This window comes from Lepidochelys olivacea (assembly GCF_965140295.1).
Source record: "Lepidochelys olivacea isolate rLepOli2 genome assembly, chromosome: 14".
Classification (NCBI taxonomy): Eukaryota; Metazoa; Chordata; order Testudines; family Cheloniidae; genus Lepidochelys; species Lepidochelys olivacea.
Window position 1 is genome coordinate 35031206 of NC_140424.1, and position 18816 is coordinate 35050021.

At 47.9% G+C, this 18816-nt stretch overlaps 1 protein-coding gene across 3 annotated transcripts in view; it reads left to right on the plus strand.

Moving 5' to 3' along the window:
- Nucleotides 1-15464, plus strand: part of LOC311530549 (uncharacterized protein) — a 50169-nt gene extending 34705 nt beyond the window's left edge. The window contains exons 1-4 of one of the 3 annotated variants that reach the window (XM_084647296.1): nt 2777-3000; nt 5315-5389; nt 9062-9164; nt 11675-15464. In XM_084647296.1, the coding sequence (XP_084503422.1) occupies nt 11683-12867 (1185 nt within the window). In that variant the 5' untranslated portion in view covers nt 2777-3000; nt 5315-5389; nt 9062-9164; nt 11675-11682 and the 3' untranslated portion in view covers nt 12868-15464. Of the gene's footprint in view, nt 1-2776; nt 3001-5314; nt 5390-9061; nt 9165-11674 lie in introns of those variants that run through there. The other 2 variants (XM_084647295.1, XM_084647297.1) reach the window with 2 other exon arrangements.
- The last annotated feature ends 3352 nt before the right edge of the window (nt 15465-18816 follow it).

Below are 18816 nucleotides of genomic sequence, written 5' to 3' on the forward strand. Positions count from 1 at the left end.
AGCCCCATTTGAATACTATTATCTAACTATTCTTTAACTTGTTCTTTCCCTATTTTGGCTTGCACTCCTCCCTTGCTGTTAATATTAATTATGTTAACTATGTGGTCACAAAAGTGAATACTAAAGCAAAAAAAATGGCATTACACACCTCAGCCTTTCTGATGTAATCCATGATTATTAGTATTTGATGTTCTCTGGTGCCTTCCCAGCTCTTTCTGTCAGGGGGAGTGTATTACTGAATGGAAGGGAAGGATGGTAGCTGGAATCCCTTATCCTTGTTTTCAGGCAGGGACTCATCGGAGATTGTGACACACTGGGATTATTCCTGAAATAATTGCCCTGGGAGGGATTTTCTTGTTTCTGGACAGCGGGGTGGGGCAGGGACTCATGTTTCATGAAATTCAGGTTTTGGGGGAGTCTTTTATGTCTCATTGAAATTTTTACATGAATCTGTTTTGTTTTATACAAATAAATTCCTAATCATTTTTGTGTGTGTGCAAAGTCTGTCTCCCAGAGCTCTGTCAGGGGTATGATGATCCTTAGAGTCCCAGGAGGGGACTGAAAGCTCAGAGAGGGTGGATCAGAGTTCCGGTGGGGTGGATCTGAGAGACCCAATGGGCAGAGAGGAGGCCCAGGGACAGATGAGAGCCCCAAGGGCTGTGTGGACTCAGAGACTGTGGTGAGTGTGAGAGACAGAAAATGTGGCTGTGTGAAGGGGGCAAAAACAGAGTGAAAGTAACAAAAGGAGGAAAATAGAAGAAAAGGGGAATGATTGGAAATGAACAAGGGTTAGAAGGGAGAGGAAGAAATAGCAACACACGGAGCTTTTAGATCTCAGGTCTCCCCTGCTGCTCCTGGTCCTCACCTTCAGCGTTACCATTAGGGTTGCCAATTTTCTAATTGCTGAAAACTGAACACCCTTGCCCTGCCCAGCTCCTTCCCCTGAGGCCTCCCCCTCTCCCCCCACCCTCTGTCGCTCACTCTTCACTCTCCTTCCCCCCTCATTCCCCGTCTCCCAGGACTCACCTGCTGCCTGCAGAGTCAGGCTGGGAGGAGCTGATGTGGAGCCTGCCCAAGTGGGGCACAGCAGAGCGGGGGGGTTGGTCCCCAAAGCAAGGAGCTGGGACATGTGGGGGAGAGTCCCTGGAGTAAGGGGCCACGGGTGGGGAGGGGCGAGTCCCAGGAGCCAGGGCCGGGGCAATCAGGGCACGGGGGGTAGAAGGGAGGTGGTGAATAGGATTCTCCCCCGGGCAGTGGCACTTACTTCTTGCAGCCCCGTCTGGAAGCCAGCCACGGCTCTCTGTCAGGCATCAGCAGCTGAGCAGCTCCTCCATGGGGCTCTAGCCTCAGCTGCTGCTTGTCCTACCCCCCAGTAGTAGAGGCCAGTTACTGCAGCCAAACCGGAGTTTTAGTGTCTGGTCAGATGTGCTGATGGGATGCAGCAGATTCCCTTTGAAAACCGGACACCTGGCAATCCTACTCTCAACTGATTTCCAAATAGGTTGAGGGCTGGTCTCTATGGGGAAGCTTTACATAGATTCATTGATTACATGGCCAGGAGGGACAATTGTGATTACCTAGTCCCACCTCCTCTATAACAAGCCATAGGACTTCCTCGGATTAATTCCTGCTTGAACTAGAGCATATGGTTTCAAAAACAGCCAGTCTTGATTGAAAAATTAGTAAATTTCCTCCCTGGCTAATAACCCTCACTGTTAAACAATTGCACCTTGTTTCTTGTCTGCATTTGGCTTCACCTTCCAGCCATTAGATCTTGTTACACCTTTTTCTGGCAACATGAAGAGCCCCCCTGTATCACATTTCTTTTCTCCATGTTTATACATCCAAGGATCGCATCAGCCCTTTTGGCCACAGCATCGCCCTGGGAGCTCAGGTTCAGCTGATTGTCCACCATGTCCCACAAGTCTTTTTTCAGAGAGTTCCTGCTTCCCACGAGACAACACCCCATCCTGCAAGTGTGGCCTACGTTCTTTGGTTCTAGATTCATAACTCTGCATTTGGCCATATTAAAACATAAATTGTTTGCTTGCACCCAGCTCACCAAGCCACCCAGATGCTCTCTGTCAGCAACCTGTCCTCTTTGATATTTACTGCCCCCCTTCTTTGCAATTTGCAAACTTTATGGGTGATACTTTTTGGTTTTCTTCCAGCTCGCTGGTGAAAACGTGAAGTAGGGTACGGCGAAGTACTGATCCCTGCAGGATGCCACCAGAAACACACCGGCTCAGTGATGGTTCCTCACTATACAATTCTGATACCTCTCAGCTAGCCAGTTTTCAATCCATTTGTTTTGTGCCATACTGTTTTTTTTTTTTAATCATTTACCATCTGTCCCCCAGCTCCTGCTGAAGGTATGCCTGTCCGTCTGGGTGCCCTTTGCAAGGCGGCTGGTGAGGGAGTGTCCACCTCCCTTCTCCTAGCGGCGCTGCGGTCTGAGTGGGAATCTGGGGAGATGCTCTGGGGACCAGAGATCCCATCGCTCGAGAGAGTCCCCCATCAAAGAGACCCCCTGAGCTGAGACACAGCCCTGGCGGGCAGCAGGGGATGCTGCTCTGTAGGACACGTTTCCAGGGTTGGGAAGAAGATTCTGGCTGGATCCCTCCTGGGCCAGGCTTTCAGCCCTAGGGCAGGGCGCAGGAGGGGAGCGGGATTCATCAGCTCCTGCCACCAGAGGGCTCTGGGTGGTGCGAGGGCTGGAGACAGGCGGGCTGCGCTGGCCCTTTAACTCGGGCTGCCAAGGGATCCAGGATATTTGCAATTTGAGCTTCCTGGGTCAGGCAGCGCAGGCGACGCTGCTGCCGCCTCCATAGCGAGCCGGGAGCCCGGGCTGAGCTGCTGCGCCCCAGCGGGGTGTGTGCGGGGAGAGCCCTTCCCCAGCGCCCCTCGGGGCCCAGCCCGGGGACTTTCTGCGGTGGGTGGAACCAGCCCCTGGGCAGCCCCGGGCTCCGCCGACACCAGCCCCTGAGCCGGAGCCTGCAGGTGAGGGGAGAGACCCGGGGGAAGGGCCGGGGCCGGGGGGGAAAGTGACTCTGCACCGACGGCCCCTCCTCGCCCCAGCTCTGCTCCCGGGGGGCGGGGGTCTGCGAGTCCCGGAGCTGCTGCCCTCCCTGACCCCCCCCCCCCGGCTCTGACCCCCTGGGCGCCTGCAGCCAGCCGGAGCCAGCTTAAAGGTTACAGTGACAAAGTTTCAGAGTAACAGCCCTGTTAGTCTGTATTCGCAAAAAGAAAAGGAGGACTTGTGGCACCTTAGAGACTAACCAATTTATTTGAGCATACAAATTACAGCTCACTTCATCGGATGCAACAAAGTTGTGTGGTTTCTTCCACACCCCGGACTAGCCTAGCCATGCGGATAAAACCCCCAGGGTAGACAGAGCTGTGCCGACAAAGGGTTTCTGTTGGCAGGGCTATCGAGAGAAGTGGGGTTCCTGCACCGGAAGAAACACTCCTGCTGCCTCTACACTAAAGGGCTATGTAGGCATCAGCTCTGCAGAGTAGACATGGCCGCAACAAAACAGCAACCAGATCTCCTGTCCGGAGGGGGGAAGGGGAGTGAAAGGGGGGGGGAGAAAAAGTGTGGGAAAGGAGAAGCAAGTGGGGAGAGAAGGTACAGGCTCCTAAACCTGCCCAGGTCTGTTGACTTTAGATTCACTTCTCATTGCACAAGATAAGGAACAGAGGCCGGAAAAGTCAGTTCTTACCTCTGCCTGGGCCCTGCTACAGCCCTGGGTGACCATCTCAGGGGGAACCCCAATGCAGCTGTTTTGATTTTGTTCTTTTCTAGTATTTGGTTCTGGGAGGGTTTAATTATGTGTTGATGGGTTTAGAAAAATGCCCCAGCGTTTTTGCAGTGTGGCAGAATGCAGAACATCTGTTTGCAGGGAAGGGGAGGGGGGTGAACCAGTGTGTCAAATTGTCTAAACCCCCCTTCTGAATCTTTCCCTCTGCCCTTTTCACCCTGATAGGCTGGAAAGTAACATCCAGGTTTCACTCCAGATTTTCCCACTGTCCCTGGGGATAGTGAAGGGAAATGGCTGCAGTGTAACAGGCACAGATAAGCAATTATCGGGTCCCTACCAGTGTCCCTGATTTCCCTCTTACCCCTGAGAACTCTGTGTGCCCCTCCATTACACTTAATAAAACCACCAGCTTTTCCTTCTTGGGCAGTTAGTGATTAGGTACTGTTCTAGTTCCTGGATAGATGAGGGCCCGTCCTCTATTGAGCTAACAAACTAGTCCATTTCCTCCAAACATCCAGACATATTAACCCTTTTTTCTCCCCCCTCTCTCCCCAGTAAATGAGCAGTTTACTGGCAGTCCCAGTGATCGCAGGCTGTGATTTCCTTTTTGTTTCACTTCCACTGGGTCTCCGGAGTCATTGCCTATTCCACTCTATCTCTGGGTTCCGATCCCATCTGCATAACCAATTGTTGTGTCTTTTGCTCTTTACACGACAAAGAGAAACTTGTAGAAAGCCCAGGCACTGTTGAGTTCCAAATAACCATACTTATTTAACTCGTTCAGCTATCCAAAGCCTAACTACATTCACTGCTGTTCTGACAGGTTTTTAGAGCTTTCTAAAACTAGAACATGGTGAGGGCTAACAACTATTTATAGGGACACTACATTCTCTTTAAGGTGGAGCTGGAAGATATGGGAAAGGCCCAGCAAGAAGAGTTAGAAATTACCCACTATGAGGAAACAGCCACATGTTCAGGGGTTTATCAAAGACCTACTACCAACCCGCAGAACTCCGAAGCCAAGCGTCACTCCAGAAAGTCAGGAGACAGGCAGAGATTCATAAGTTCTGAGGCTATAATGGACCATTGTGATCATCTACTCAGACCTTCTGTATAATGCAGGCTATAGGACTTCCCTGTATTAATTCCTGATTGAAATAGAGTGGATCTTTTAGAAAAGCATCCGATCTTGATTTTAAAATTTCCAGTATTGGAGAATCCGCAACCCTTTTTTCCCGTAAGTTTTCTGTAAGTTTTCCCCAGTGTTTAATTATGCTCTCTGGTAGAAAGTTTGCACCTAATTTCTAGTCTGAATTTCTATTGCTTCAGCTTCCAGACACTGTATCTTGTTGTACTTTTGTCTGCTCGATTGAAGAGCCCATTATCAAACTTCTGTTCCCCATATGAGTACTTGTAGATGGGGATCACATCACCACTTAATCATTTGTTTGATAAGATAAATGGATTGAGCTCCTTGTGTCAATCACTATAAGGCAGGTTTTCCAATCCTTTAATCATTCTTGTGGTTCTTTGAGCCCTTTCCAATTTTTCAGCCTCATTCTTGAACTGTGGATACCAGAACGGGACATGGTAGTCAAGTAGCAGTTGCACCAGTAACACACAGAGAGGTAATATAACCTATCTATTCCTACTCAAGTTTCCCCTGCTTATACATTAAAAGGACTAATGTGATCCTTCAGGTACAGCACAAAGAAAAGGAGTGCTTGTGGCACCTTAGAGACTAACCAATTTTTTTGAGCAGGTTCAGCGTCACACTGGGAACTCACATTCAGTTGATTATCTACCTTGAGCCTCAGATCTTTATCCTGGGAAGCAGAGACCCTGCAAGAGTATCCCATTTTGCAAATACTGCCTGCTTTGTTCCTAGATGTGGGAGTTTATATGTGGCTGTGGAGAAACACATCTTGTTGGCCGACATCCAGTTTACCAAGTGATCCAAACCTCTGTAAAATGACCAGTCCTCTTTATTATTTACCACTCGTCCAATCTTTGTGTCATCTGCAAACTTTAGCAATAATGAGTTTGTTTTCTTCCCGGTCATTGATAAAAATGTTAAATAGCATAGGGCCATAGAGAACTAGCCCCTGTGGGATTCCACTAGAAACACACCCGTTCTCTGGTGAATCTCTGTTTACAATTATATTTTGAGACTTATCAATTAGCCAGTTTATTTTTTTGAACTATTTATTTATTAATTTCTAACAAGTTCACAAATCCTTGCCTGGCACATATCAGACAGAAAGCACTTGTTACGAGAGTTAACTTTTGTTTAAAGAGACATTATACACAGTTAGCCGGTTTTTAATCTATTTAATGTGCCATGTTGATTTTGTATCATTCTAGTTTCTTAATCAAAATGTCATGTGGTATCAAGTTGAATGACTTGCAGAAGTCAAGTATACAACATTAACATAGAATCATAGAAGGTTAGGGTTGGAAGGGACCTCAGGAGGTCATCTAGTCCAACCCCCTGCTCAAAGCAGGACCAATCCCCAGTTTTTGCCCCAGACCCCTAAATGGTCCCCTCAAGGATTGAACTCACAACCCTGGGTTTAGCAGGCCAATGCTCAAACCACTGAGCTATCCCTCCCCCCAAAGGTTACCTTGATCAATGAAACTCGTAATCATCAAAAAATATCCTAAGTTTGACAAGATCTATTTTCCATAAATCCATGTTGATGGACATTAATTATATTACCCTCCTCTAATTCTGTAGAAATCAATTCCCACATCAGCTATTCCATTATTTTTCCTAGGACTGATGTCAGGCTGACAGGTCTATAATTACCCAGGTCACCCCATTTACCCTTTTAAAATATTGGCTCAACATTAGTTTCCTTCCAGCCCTTTGGAACTTCTCTACTGCTCCAAGCTTTTTATTTTTTTTTTAAATCAAATCAGATGCGCTGATTTTAAAACGTCTACCTTTAATAGCTGCTGTTTAGCATTCTCTTTTAAGTTATTGTTAGAGTGGACAGTATTTTATCATCAGATGATATAATATATCATCAGTTTTTTCCCAAATATGGATCAAAAATATTTATTGAATACTTCTGCCTTTTCTGTATTAGTATTGACAGCTATTTCCATATAGCAATGGACTAATAACATTGATAGGATTGCTTTTCTTCCTTGTAAGCTTTAAAAACTCCTTATTGTCCTTAACTATTCTGATCATAGAGTTCTCCCTATGTACTTTTGCTTCCCTTATTAGTTATATATATATTATATATATTATATTATATGTATAAATGTATATTATATATACATTTTCCATTTACAGCTTCCCACCTCTCACAGCTACTGCCCCACATGCCCCTGCACTGTCTATTCTCCTGCATCTGCTCAGCCTCCTGCTGGCTGAATCCCCCACAACCTCTCTTTGTCCCCCACACATCCTCCTGGACCCCCTCAGAGTCCCTCTAGCTCCCCATATTTCCACTTTTCCTCTTGAGTTTCCTGTCCAGTCTCCTAACAGAGCCCCAGCCATATTCCTTGAGAAGACCCTGACATCATTCACACTGGAAACAAGGGTAGTTGGTGGCCATCTTTATTAGGGGCAGCCTCACCTCCACATGACAAATCTGTATGGAAACAGTGGCCATCTTGAAGGCCATTTGACTTGAGCTTCTCCCACCCCACCCCCCAATAATGGGAAATGGCATCCATGTCTCACAAGGGAAAATGTGCAAGTTTTGGATTGAAATCCCAACTAAATATCATGAGACTCGTGATAAAAATCACCAGAGTTGGCAGGTCTGGGCATCGCACTTTCACAGCAGAAATTGTGTTTATTTTTAATGAAAGCTCTGGGAAATTTCCCAACTCCCCAGGGAGGTTCCTTGCTCTCTGTGGGGAGGGGTAATTTCCAGCCCTGCCTGTGACTGGTCAGGGCTCTGATCTCAGCAGGGCTAGAAGTGGGGATAAGAGGTTGAAGACCTGTGCTACGCCTGTGTCATAACATCCCTCGGTATGTGGAGGACCCTCAATCTCCTACAAGGGGGAACCTCAAGTCTCCAAGGAACCATCTGACCTCCTCAAAGGGTCTCCAGGAATGGTTTCCAATCCCTTTGGTTTATACAAGTGATGGAATACACTCCTGTGTTCATACCCTACACCCTACTGAAATAATTTTTGTACAAAGTATGATTTTTGAGGTGTCTTTTGAAAATTCATAATTTGGTGGTTACTGTTGTCTTGATAAAATATGTGGCAACATTGTATGTAAAATTAAGATTTTCTTGTAGGATGTTGTTAACGCATGTTCCAAACCATAGCAGAAGTTGGCACACCAGTCTGTCCTAAACAAAGGAATGTGTGCTTTGCTTCATTAGCATTTAAGCAGTAACTAGAGTCATCAAGCCAGAAGGGAGTGCAAACAGGTGAGAAAAAAGCAGCAAAGAAAATCCTTCCACACAGACGCTTTGTCTCCTGGTTCTCAGCTGGAAATGCTTCTCAAAGGGGGAATAAGACTGTGAAAAGGAGGGGCAGACACCCCAAGAAACCTTCCCCCCCCTCCCCCCATTCATCTCACTCTTTGCACCTGAGCAGACAAAGAACATAGCCGTTGTATTATGGGGGACGGGTCCTGACCCAAAGGTTGGTCAGTAACACTGCTGGAAGCATGTGTTGAGAAACTTTGCTTCAGATCTAACATAAATTGTTGTTAGATGTGAGAAAGTGTCTTCTCTTTATTTTTCTTGTAGTCATTTCTCACTTTTATGCCTCATTACTTGTATTCACTTAAAACCTTTCTCTTTGTAGTTAATAAACTTGTTTTACTGTTTTATCCAATCTAGTGTGTTTAAGTTGGAGTGTCTGGGTACTTTATTTAATGTAATAAGCAGTCATATTCCTTAAAGGAATAAAGGACTTATTTTATTTGTATTGTCCAGGAGAGGGCTGGGTAGTACAGGACATATATTTCTGGGGGGAAATCTAAGACTGGGGGTGCATGGGTGTCACACTGAAGTATAACCAAGGCTGGTGAGAGTCCAAGTGTAACCAAGAGTGCCTGGCAGTTTGCAGTTACACACTCTCTCTCTCTCTCATGGTGTGATTTGCATGCTGGTAGGCTGTTCGTGTGTGGCCCTAGTGGGTGCTACTGCAGCAAGGCATTGTAAGGCATCCAAGGTTACAGGGCAGGGGTGACACAGCTACTGATTAGTCTGGATTGTACCCAGGTATGTCACACCCACCCAGCTAGTACATCTGGAAACAACTGTGTCTTAGAATAAGTGTAAAATCTTGGTCTCACGTGTTTTCTTTGTCTGGAGCAGGATTTTCCATTCCCAAACTTGTTGTGATCTCCCAGGGAAGAGACATGGCTCCAAGATCTCCAGGACTCTGAGGAAAGGGAGATCCAGAGAAACAGCCACACAGGTGAGGAATTGGTTAAACAGACGGAGAAGCCATCTGCCATTGATGTGTTATATTTTGACTGTAGTAAGACTTTTTATACGGTCTCGCATGACCTTCTCGTAAAGGAACTAGGGAAATACAACCTTGATGGAGCTACGATAAGATGGGTGCGCAACTGGTTGGAAAGCTGTTCAGAGAGTAGCTATCAGTGGTTCATCGTCAAGCTGCAAGGGCATATTGAGGGGGTCCCACAGGGATCAGTTCTGGATCTGGTTCCGTTCAGCAACGTCATCAATGATTTAGATAATGGCATGTAGAGGACACTTATAAAGTTTGCGGACAATACCAAGCTGGGAGGGGTTGCAAGTGCTTTGGAGGGTACGATTAAAATTTAAAATGATCTGGACAAACTGGAGAAACGGTCTGAAGTAAATAGGATGCAGTTCAGTAAGGACAAATGCAGAGTACTCCATTTAGGAAGGAACAGTCAGTCGCACACATACAAAATGGGAAATGACTGTCAAGGAAGGACCACTGTGGAAAGGGATCTGGGGGTCATAGTGGATCACAAGCTAAATGAGTCAACAGTGTAACTGCTGCAAAAATAAATAAAGCAAACATCATTCTGTGATGTATTAGCAGGAATGTTGTAAGCAAGACACAAGAATTCTTCTGGTCTACTCTGTGCTAATTAGGCCTCAGCTGGAGTATTGTGCCCAGCTCTGTGCACCACATTCAGAAAAGATGTGGACAAATTGGAGAATGACCAGAGAAAAGCAACAAAAATTATTAAAGGTCAAGAAAGCATGACCTATAAGGGAAGATTTAAAAAAAAAAAGGGGGTGGGTTGTTTAGTCTGGAGACGAGAAGACTGAGAGGGGACATAACAGTTTTCAAGTACATGAAAGGTTGTTACAAGGAGGAGGGAGAAAAATTGTTCTCTCTAACCTCTGAGGATAGGACAAGAAGCAATGGGCTTAAATTGCAGCAAGGGTCGTTTAGGTTCAACATTAGGAAAAAATTCTTAACTTTCAGGGTAGTTAACCACTGGAATAAATTTCCTAGGGAGGTTGTGGACTCTCCATCGTTGTCTAACCTACTCTTAAAAATCTCCTAACACTTGTCAGGGATGGTCTAGATCAGAGGTTATCAAATTGTGGTCCACGAGCTCCATTCAGGTGGTCCACGGATAGTTCCCTCTAAGGTGCGCACCTGGACGGCCTCACACAGGAGAACAAAGGGTCACCCACCTAATTAGTGGAGCTGTGCAGGTGTGTCTCCACTAATTAAGTGCCTGGACCCTGGAGAAGATGTGCATGTAAGGTGAGGTGGCGGCCTTGGGGGGAATAGGGGGTAGGTGGGAGGGGGCAGTGGGTTGAGAAGAGGAGATGGGGGGAATTTGGGATATGCAGGGCTTCGGCGGCCTGAGAAAGAGGCGACTTTCCCCAGCTCCAGGGCTGTGGCTGCCAGGGAGAGATGGCCCTCCTTGTATGTAAACAGCTGCCATTCTCACAGAGGCCCTGTGAGCATCTCCAGGTCTCTGTCCCCCGGTCAGGATTGTCCCCAGCAGGTGGTGTATACACATGGCAGATGTCGCTCGTGACTTCTCACCCACCCTCACTGACCCCCGGGAGTAGCTGCCTGCCTTTGAATGTTTGGATGGGATGTGGAAGCAGAATTGGTGTCTCTCTCTCCCCCCTCCACCCCCCTTCTAGGGAAATGTTTTTGGAAGGATTTAGATCCTGATTTTACAATTATCCCAATATTTTAATTATCCCAGATATTTTAATTTGTTTCCCCCCTTTCCTGTTCCACTTTCTGAGATTCCCATTTGTAACAGGGGCTCGGGTGGTCGGGAACCTAGTGATTAGATTGCCAGGCTCTCAGTCCCCTACTGGGCTGAGTACTTCGTTTTTAAGGCCAGGGGAGTGGTAAGGGGCACCCAGGCCCTCCCTCTCCACAGGGTCCCAGCCCATGGCCCTGTGTATATCAACCCCTGAACAGGTGGGTTTGGTGTCCCTCCCGGCAGGGAGTCAGAACCCACTGCCTGGGCTACTTCCTACAAGTCCATTCAGTTTGGGGCATGGCCCCTTTAGTACAACCTGCCGGTGGCTTGCTGCCCATAGGGTTACCTCTTGGGTCTAGGGAAATGCCTTGCTGCGATTTCAGGTTCCTTCAGGCAAGGTGAGGATGAGCCCACAATGTCTCTGGGGTCCACTTAGTCTGTTACCTCTGGTGCTGGGGGTTCATTCACAGTCTCCCCTTGGTTGGGGAGTCAGTGCTGGCTTCCAGGTGGCTGCCCTGGCTGGCAGGCCACTGCTCTATCCCTTCAGCTCTGAGCAGAGCTAGGGTCCCTTCTTTTATCCTCCCTCCAGTCCTGGCATTGTTTGCAGGTATAGTGAGGTAGGACTAGCTTAACCCAAACACTTCTTTAACCCTTGCTGAGCCAGCGGGTAGTTTCTCTGCTTCATTGCACTCTTTTCCAAGTGCAGGGACTGACTCCTGTCTGGATTCTCTTTCTGTCACATCAGGTGATGGGATGGTGAGTGAGAACAAGGAGGATCATCCTCAGCGGGGAGGTCCTGAGCAAATGGAAGCACAGAGAACACTATTGGGAAGATCTGAAGGGGACATTTCCTGGATTCCTGAGCAGGGAGAAGCCTGCGAAAATCAGCACAGACCAGAGGCGCAGCAGGGAGCCTCCTCATGGGAGAGAGAACAGGGTAAATCCACTGACCAAGGGGTTGGTTTGAAGGACCTTCCTGAAGACCTGATCCAGCCAGGAATCTGCAGTAAAGGGAAACCATACAAATGTGCTGAGTGCGGAAAAATCTTCAGTAATGACTCATCCCTGATTGTTCATCGGAGAGTCCACACAGGAGAGAGACCCTATAACTGCTCAGAGTGTGGGAAATCCTTCACTCGGAGCTCCACCCTTGTTGTGCATCAGAGAGTGCACACAGAAGAGAAACCCTATAAATGCCCCGACTGCGGGAAAAGCTTCAAGCGGAGCTCAACCCTTATTTCACACCAGAAAATCCACACAGGAGAGAGACCTTATAACTGCCTTGAATGTGGGAAAGGCTTCAGTGAACGCTCAAACCTAAACAAACATCAGAGAATCCATACAGGAGAGAAACCCTATAATTGCCTTGAGTGCGGGAAAAGTTTCACTTGGAGTTCACACCTCATTAAACATCAGAGAATGCACACTGGAAAGATGCCCTATCATTGCCCTGACTGTGGGAAAGGCTTCAGTGACAGCTCAGCTGTTATGAGGCATCAGAGGATCCATACCGGAGAGAGACCCTATAAATGCCTTGAGTGTGGGAAAAGCTTCAAGCAGAGCTCAAACCTTATGAATCATCAGATAATACACACAGGAGAAAAACCCTATTACTGCCCTGAGTGTGGGAAGGGGTTCAGTCGGAAGGCTCACGTCATTTCACACCAGAAAATACACAGGCCAGAGAGATCCTTTAACTGCCTTGAGTGTGGGGAAAACTTCACTAGCAGCTCTGACCTCATTAAACATCAGAAAACCCACACTAGAAAGACACCATATAAATGTTCTGTCTGTCAGAAAAGCTTCATGCAGAGGTCAGAACTTATTTCACATCAGAGAGCTCACACAGCAAAGAGAAACTATAAATGTTCTGTCTGTGGGAAAAGCTACAAGGGGAAGGTCTCTCTAGCGTCCCATCAGAAACTCCACATAGGCTAGCAGGTGGCAGGAACTCTGTGTGGGCAATGGGTCTGTGCCCTCCTGAAGCAAAGAGTGAATGTCCTTCATCGGTGGAGGGTCTGTGTAGGGGCAGAAGTGGATGAAGGGTTCTGATTTCACTGGGGGATAGTTGGCAGCGGCAGAGGAGGAGGAGGAAACACTGGGGAGCTGGGTGATTGCAGGGTCTGAGGGGAGCAGGCAATGGGATTAGTGGAGAGACATTTCTGTGGGTTCTACACGCACTTTCCAGTTTAGAAGAGAGGTAAAAAATGCCCCATTGCAGTTTTTGTCCAAGTTGTCTCTGCAGCTCCTAGGGCATCTCAGGGTAGGGACACGGAAATGTTATTCAGGGAAGCAGCAAGGGGCCCTCAGGGGCTGTAGTTACAAGGCAGTAACAACTGTCGATCTGAACTAACAGGCTGTCAGAGCACTGCTCAGTGTATTGGACATCTATACAGTCATGGACGGTCGGGGCTGCTGGAGCCTGGGGATTTCATGGTGGAGATTCCCCAGAGAGGTGGGAACTCTAGGAGATGCCCTTTTAGGAATGTGGTCTAATGGTTGGGAGGTGGGGTGGGGGAAATGAGTTAGGACTCCTGGGTGTGAGCTAGTGCTGGTCACTTCCCCTCCTCTCTCTGTGTCCATTTCTCCCATCTCCACAGTGGAGATAATAGTTCTCCAACTCCCTGGAGAGTTGTGAGGGGCCAGTAATTACTGTGTGTTCATAGAATCCCAGAAATGCAGGGTTGGATCATAGGTACTGAAACTGGGAGTGCTGCCAAACCCCCTGGCTTGAAATGGTTTCTATTATATACAAGGTTTACAGCAGTGGTTCTCAAAGTTTTGTACTGGTGACCCCTTTCACATAGCAAGCCTCTGAGTGCGACAACCCCCCCCCCCCACCAATTAAAAACATGTTTTAATATATTTAACACCATTATAAATGCTGGAGGCAAAGCGGGGTTTGGGGTGGAGGCTGACAGCTCAAGACCCCCCATGTAATAACCTCATGACCCCCTGAGGGGTGCTGACCCCCAGTTTGAGAACCCCTGGTTTACAGTTTAGTTTAATGGCTCACAGCACCTCCTCTATAAAAATTGTTCCAGGACCCCTGGGTTGGAAGGAACCCTGAGAGGTCATCAAGTCCAATTTCCTGCACTGAGGCAGGACCAAGTAAACCTAGACCATCTTTGTCAGGTGTTTGTCTAATCTGTTCTTAAAAACCTCCAATGAGGGGGATTCCACAGCCTCCCCTGGAAGTCTCTTCCAGAGTTTATCTACCCTAATAGTTAGAAAGCAAATGATTTTTTCCTTCCTAAGTGTACCATTTTGCACTTGTCTTTACTAACTTGATTAGAGACCCATTCTCCAATTTGTCAAGGTCATTTTGAATTCTAATCCTGTCCTTGAAAGGGCTTGAAATCCCTCCCATCTTGGTGTTATCAGCAAGTGTTATAAGCATATTCTCCACTCTATTATCCTAGTGATTAATGACAATATTGAATAGTACCAGATTCGTGACTGACCCCTGAGGAGCCTCATTAGATATGTCCCTGTAGTTTAACAATGAGCCATTGGTAACTATTCTTTGAGTATGGCCTTTCAAACAGTTTTGCACCCACCATATAGTAATTTCATCTAGACCACATTTCCCTAGTTTTTCTGAGATTGTCATAGGGGACTGTGCCAAAAGCCTTACTAAAATCAAGATATATCTACTGCTTTCCCAGAGCCACTACACCAGTAACCCTGTCAAAGAAGGAACTTAGATTGGTTTGGCATGCTTTGCTCTTGACAAATCCATGTTGACTATTTCTTATAATCCTGTTATCCTGTAGGTGCTTACAAACTGATTGTTTAATAATTTGTTCCAGTATCTTTCCAGGTGTTGAAGTTAGGGTGACCAGTCTATAGTTCTCCAGGTCCTCTTTGTTTCCCTTTTTAAAGATAGTTACAATGTTTGCCCTACTCCAGTGCTCTGGGACCTCACCCCTCCTCTGAGTTCTCCTAGATAATCCCTAATGATTCAGAGACTGGTTCAGCTAGTTACTTAAGTACTCGAGTCTAGAGTCAATTTCTATCCGGCCATGCCAATTTCAATATGTCTAACCTCTCTATTCTTTAACCTGTTCTTTCCCTGTTCTGGCTTGAATTTCTTCCCCTTTGCTGTTTGTGTTAATTGTGTTAAGTATCTGGTCAGACTAATGCCTACTTTGCATCAGTATTCACTAAACTCCTCAGCCTTTTTGTCATCCATTATTATAACGATTTGATGCTCTTCTGTCCCTTCCCAGCTCTCTCTGGCGGGGGCAGTGTGTTACTGAAGGGAAAGGAAGGTCTGTATGTGGAATCGCTTATCTCTCTTTTCAGGAAGGGGCTCAGCTGAGATTTTGACCCACTGGGATTATTCCTGAAATAATTGCCCTGGGAGGGATTTTCTCCTTGTTTCTGGACCATGGGGTGAGGCAGGTGAAGTCTGGACCATGGGGTGAAGTCTTGTGTTTCTGGAAATTCATGTTTTGCATGAGTTTTTTATGTCTCCTTGAAATTTTTACCTGATTTTTTCTTTTTATACAAATAAATTCCTAATATTTTTGTTTGTTGGTTTGGTGTGAAGTCTTTGTCTCCCAGAGCTCTGCCAGGGGCATGATGATACTTTAGAGTCCCAAGAAGGAACTGAAAGCTCAGAGAGGGTGGATCAGAGCCATCTATCCGCCATCCCCTGCTGAAGGTGCCCTGTCAATCTGGGTGCCCTTTGCAGGGTGTCTGGTGAGTAAGTGTTTGCTTCCCTTCTCCTAGCAGTCTGGGGGGGAAGCAGGAGTCTGGGGCGATGCTCCGGGGACCAGAGAGCCATCGCTCTGGATGAGCTGAGAGACAGCCGTGGCGGGCAGCGGGGGCTGCTGCTCTGTGAGACACATTTCCAGGGTTGGGAAAAGATCCTGGGTGGATGCCTCCTGGGCCACGTTTTCATCCCCAGAGCAGAGCACAGGAGGGGGGCAGGATTCATCAGCTCCTGCCACCAGGGGGCCCTGGGTGGTGCGGGGGCTGGGGACGGGCGGGCTGCGCTGGCCCTTTAACTCTGTCCATGGAGCCAGGGGGCATTTGCAATTTGAGTTTCCTGAATCAGGCAGCTCAGAGGGTGGCGCTGCTCCTGCTGCCTCCATGGTTCCAGGTGATTTGGGAGCCCGGGCGGAGCCGCCGCCGCTGCCCAGCGGGGTCTGTGCGGGGAGAGCCCTTCCCCAGCGCCCCCCTGTGCCCAGCCGGGGGGACTTTCTGCGGTGGGTGGAACCAGCCCCTGGGGCAGCCCCGGGCTCTGCCGACACCAGCCCCTGAGCCGGAGTCTGCAGGTGAGGGGGGAGACCCGGGGAAAGGGCCGGGGCCGGGCAGGAAAGTGACTCTGCCCCGACGGCCCCTCCTCGCCCCAGCTCCGCTCCCGGGGGGGCGGGGGTCTGCGAGTCCCGGAGCTGCTGCTGCTGCCCCCCCAGCTCCGTCCCCCCCCCCCCGGCTCTGCCCCCCTGAGCGCCTGCAGGAGCCGGGAGAGCGACCGCCCTGGGCCCGGGACCGAGTCTCCCCGCCAGGGCAGGGGACAGGCGGGAGTCGGGGGCAATCTGGGGAGGGAGGTTCCCGGCTCCCAGCCGTGCCCAGCCCCATTCCCTGCAGCACCCCGGGCAGATTGACTTCCCTGGGGAGAAGGAGAGGAGCAGGGAGAAGAAAAGCCAGTTCCTGCCTCTGCCTGGTCCCCGCGCTGCTGGGGGGATGCGCTGCCCTGGGGATCGTGTCAGGGGACCCCCCGCCCCCCAGAGCGGCTCCTTCGATTCTGCTCTTTTCTAGCATTTGGTAACTTCAGGGACTGTTACTTGCCAGGGTTTAAAAATGGCTTTTGGGGTTTAGTCCTGGTGGGAGTGGGTGGATCGGGGCTGCAATAAGGTGACCAAGGATTCTTCCAGCACTGCAGAGTCTGGAGCATCTGTCTGCAGAGAAAGCAGCTGGAGGGAATCAAGGTGTGAAATGGACCAAAGCCCCTCCTGAAACTCCCCCCATCGCCCTTCTCGCCCCCGACAGGCTGCAGAATAACATTGCCCCCCCCCCCCGCCCCCAGGGGGGATAGAGAAGAGCAATGGCAGCAGTGCGACAGCTCAGGAAAACCATTGTCAGGTGGGGAGGGGGAGGGCTGGCGGGGTGCGGTCTGGATGTGGAGGGGGAAATAAATACAGGAGAGAAAAACAGGAAATGAAAAATATTCAGTTATGTCTTTTGCTCAGTATGGAGAAGCCGCAGGGGCACAGCTGGCTCTCAAATAACTGTGTTTACTAAAAAGAACAGGAGGACTTGTGGCACCTTAGAGACTAACCAATTTATTTGAGCATGAGCTTTCCTGAGCTACAGCTCACTTCATCAGGTGCATAAAGTGGAAAATACAGTGAGGATGTTTTTATACACACAGACCATGAAAAAATGGGTGTTTATCAGTACAAAGGGTTTTCTCTCTCCCCCCCCCCCCAAACTCCTGCTGGTAATAGCTTATCTAAAGTGATCACTCTCCTTACAATGTGTATGATAATCAAGGTGGGCCATTTCCAGCACAAATCCAGGGTTTAACAAGAACGTCTGAGGAACAGTGAGGGGGGACGGGACAAGTAACTACAGTAGAACCCCAGAGTTATGAACAGTCAGGAATGCAGGTTGTTTGTAACTCTGAAATGTTCACAACTGAACAAAACCTTATGGTTCTTTCAAACGTTTACAACTGAACATTGACTTAAAACAGCTTTGAAATTTTATTATGCAGAAGGAAAATGCTGCTTTCCCTTAATTTTTTTTTTTTTTTTTTTTAGTATTTATGTTTATACAGCACTGTATTAGTCTTTCTTTCTTTCTTGTCTCTACTGCTGCCTGATTGTGTACTTCTGGTTCCAAATGAGGTGTGTGGTTGACCGGTCAGTTTGTAACTCTGGTGTTCGTAACTCTGAGGTTCTCCTCTATACACAGACATGCAAGGCTGAGCCACGTACATACACTGATGCAGGTGGGTGGTTTCTGACAGCAGCTTCTTTAAAACATAGAACACAAAGTGTGTCACCAGAGGGCTCGCAAATTATTTCAAGGGAAACCACCCAATTCTTGCACACTACATACCCCTCCCTCTTCAATTTAAAAGGACATTTTAAAAAAAAACCCTTACCAAATCATTATTATCAAAAGTACTGTGATTAATATCCAGCACACTACACACCAGGTACCAAACCCACTGAGATGTTGTTAACTTCCCAATAACAGTGTCTCTGAACCAAATATTAGAAAGGAGTAGATTCAAAGGAGCCACTTTGGGGAATCTTCCGTCCACCCTTCCCCCCCAACACTGTTCCCAGGGCAGTGCATCCCCCCAGCAGTGCGGAGACTAGGCAGAGGCAGGAACTGGCTTTTCCTCTCCCTGCTCCTCACCTTCTCCCAGGAAAGTCAATCTGCCCGGGGTGCAGTGAATGGAGCTGGACAGATTGACTTGGAAAGTCAATCTGCTCCATGCTGTTAGGGTCACTTGTAGTAGAAGCAAAGATATGAGGCTCGTTGGTGCTGTCAGGAGTCACTGTCTGTGGTTGGGTAGTAGGTGCGATATTTTCAATGGTTGTCACTGGGGTAGAACATCCTGCTGAACTTGTGCTTAGCAGCTGTTTAGGTGTCTTCCTGAGGACATGTTCATTGAAAGTTCCTTGTCCAAAAGTTTAGCTAATTTGTTTTGTACTGGAGTCCATCATTTATTTAACTTCAGGGATCTGCTGTTTTGCTGGTCTAGCTGAATCTCTCTGTCATTTAATATCTGACCTGTTCGCTTCACAACACAGATGTTTAGCATATGCTGTTTTGTTAGATGTTACCTCCCCCACTGTAACAAACCCAGGGGACCACAGATTTCCCCTGTATGTTTTTAGTAGCACTGAGGTTTGCTGCAAC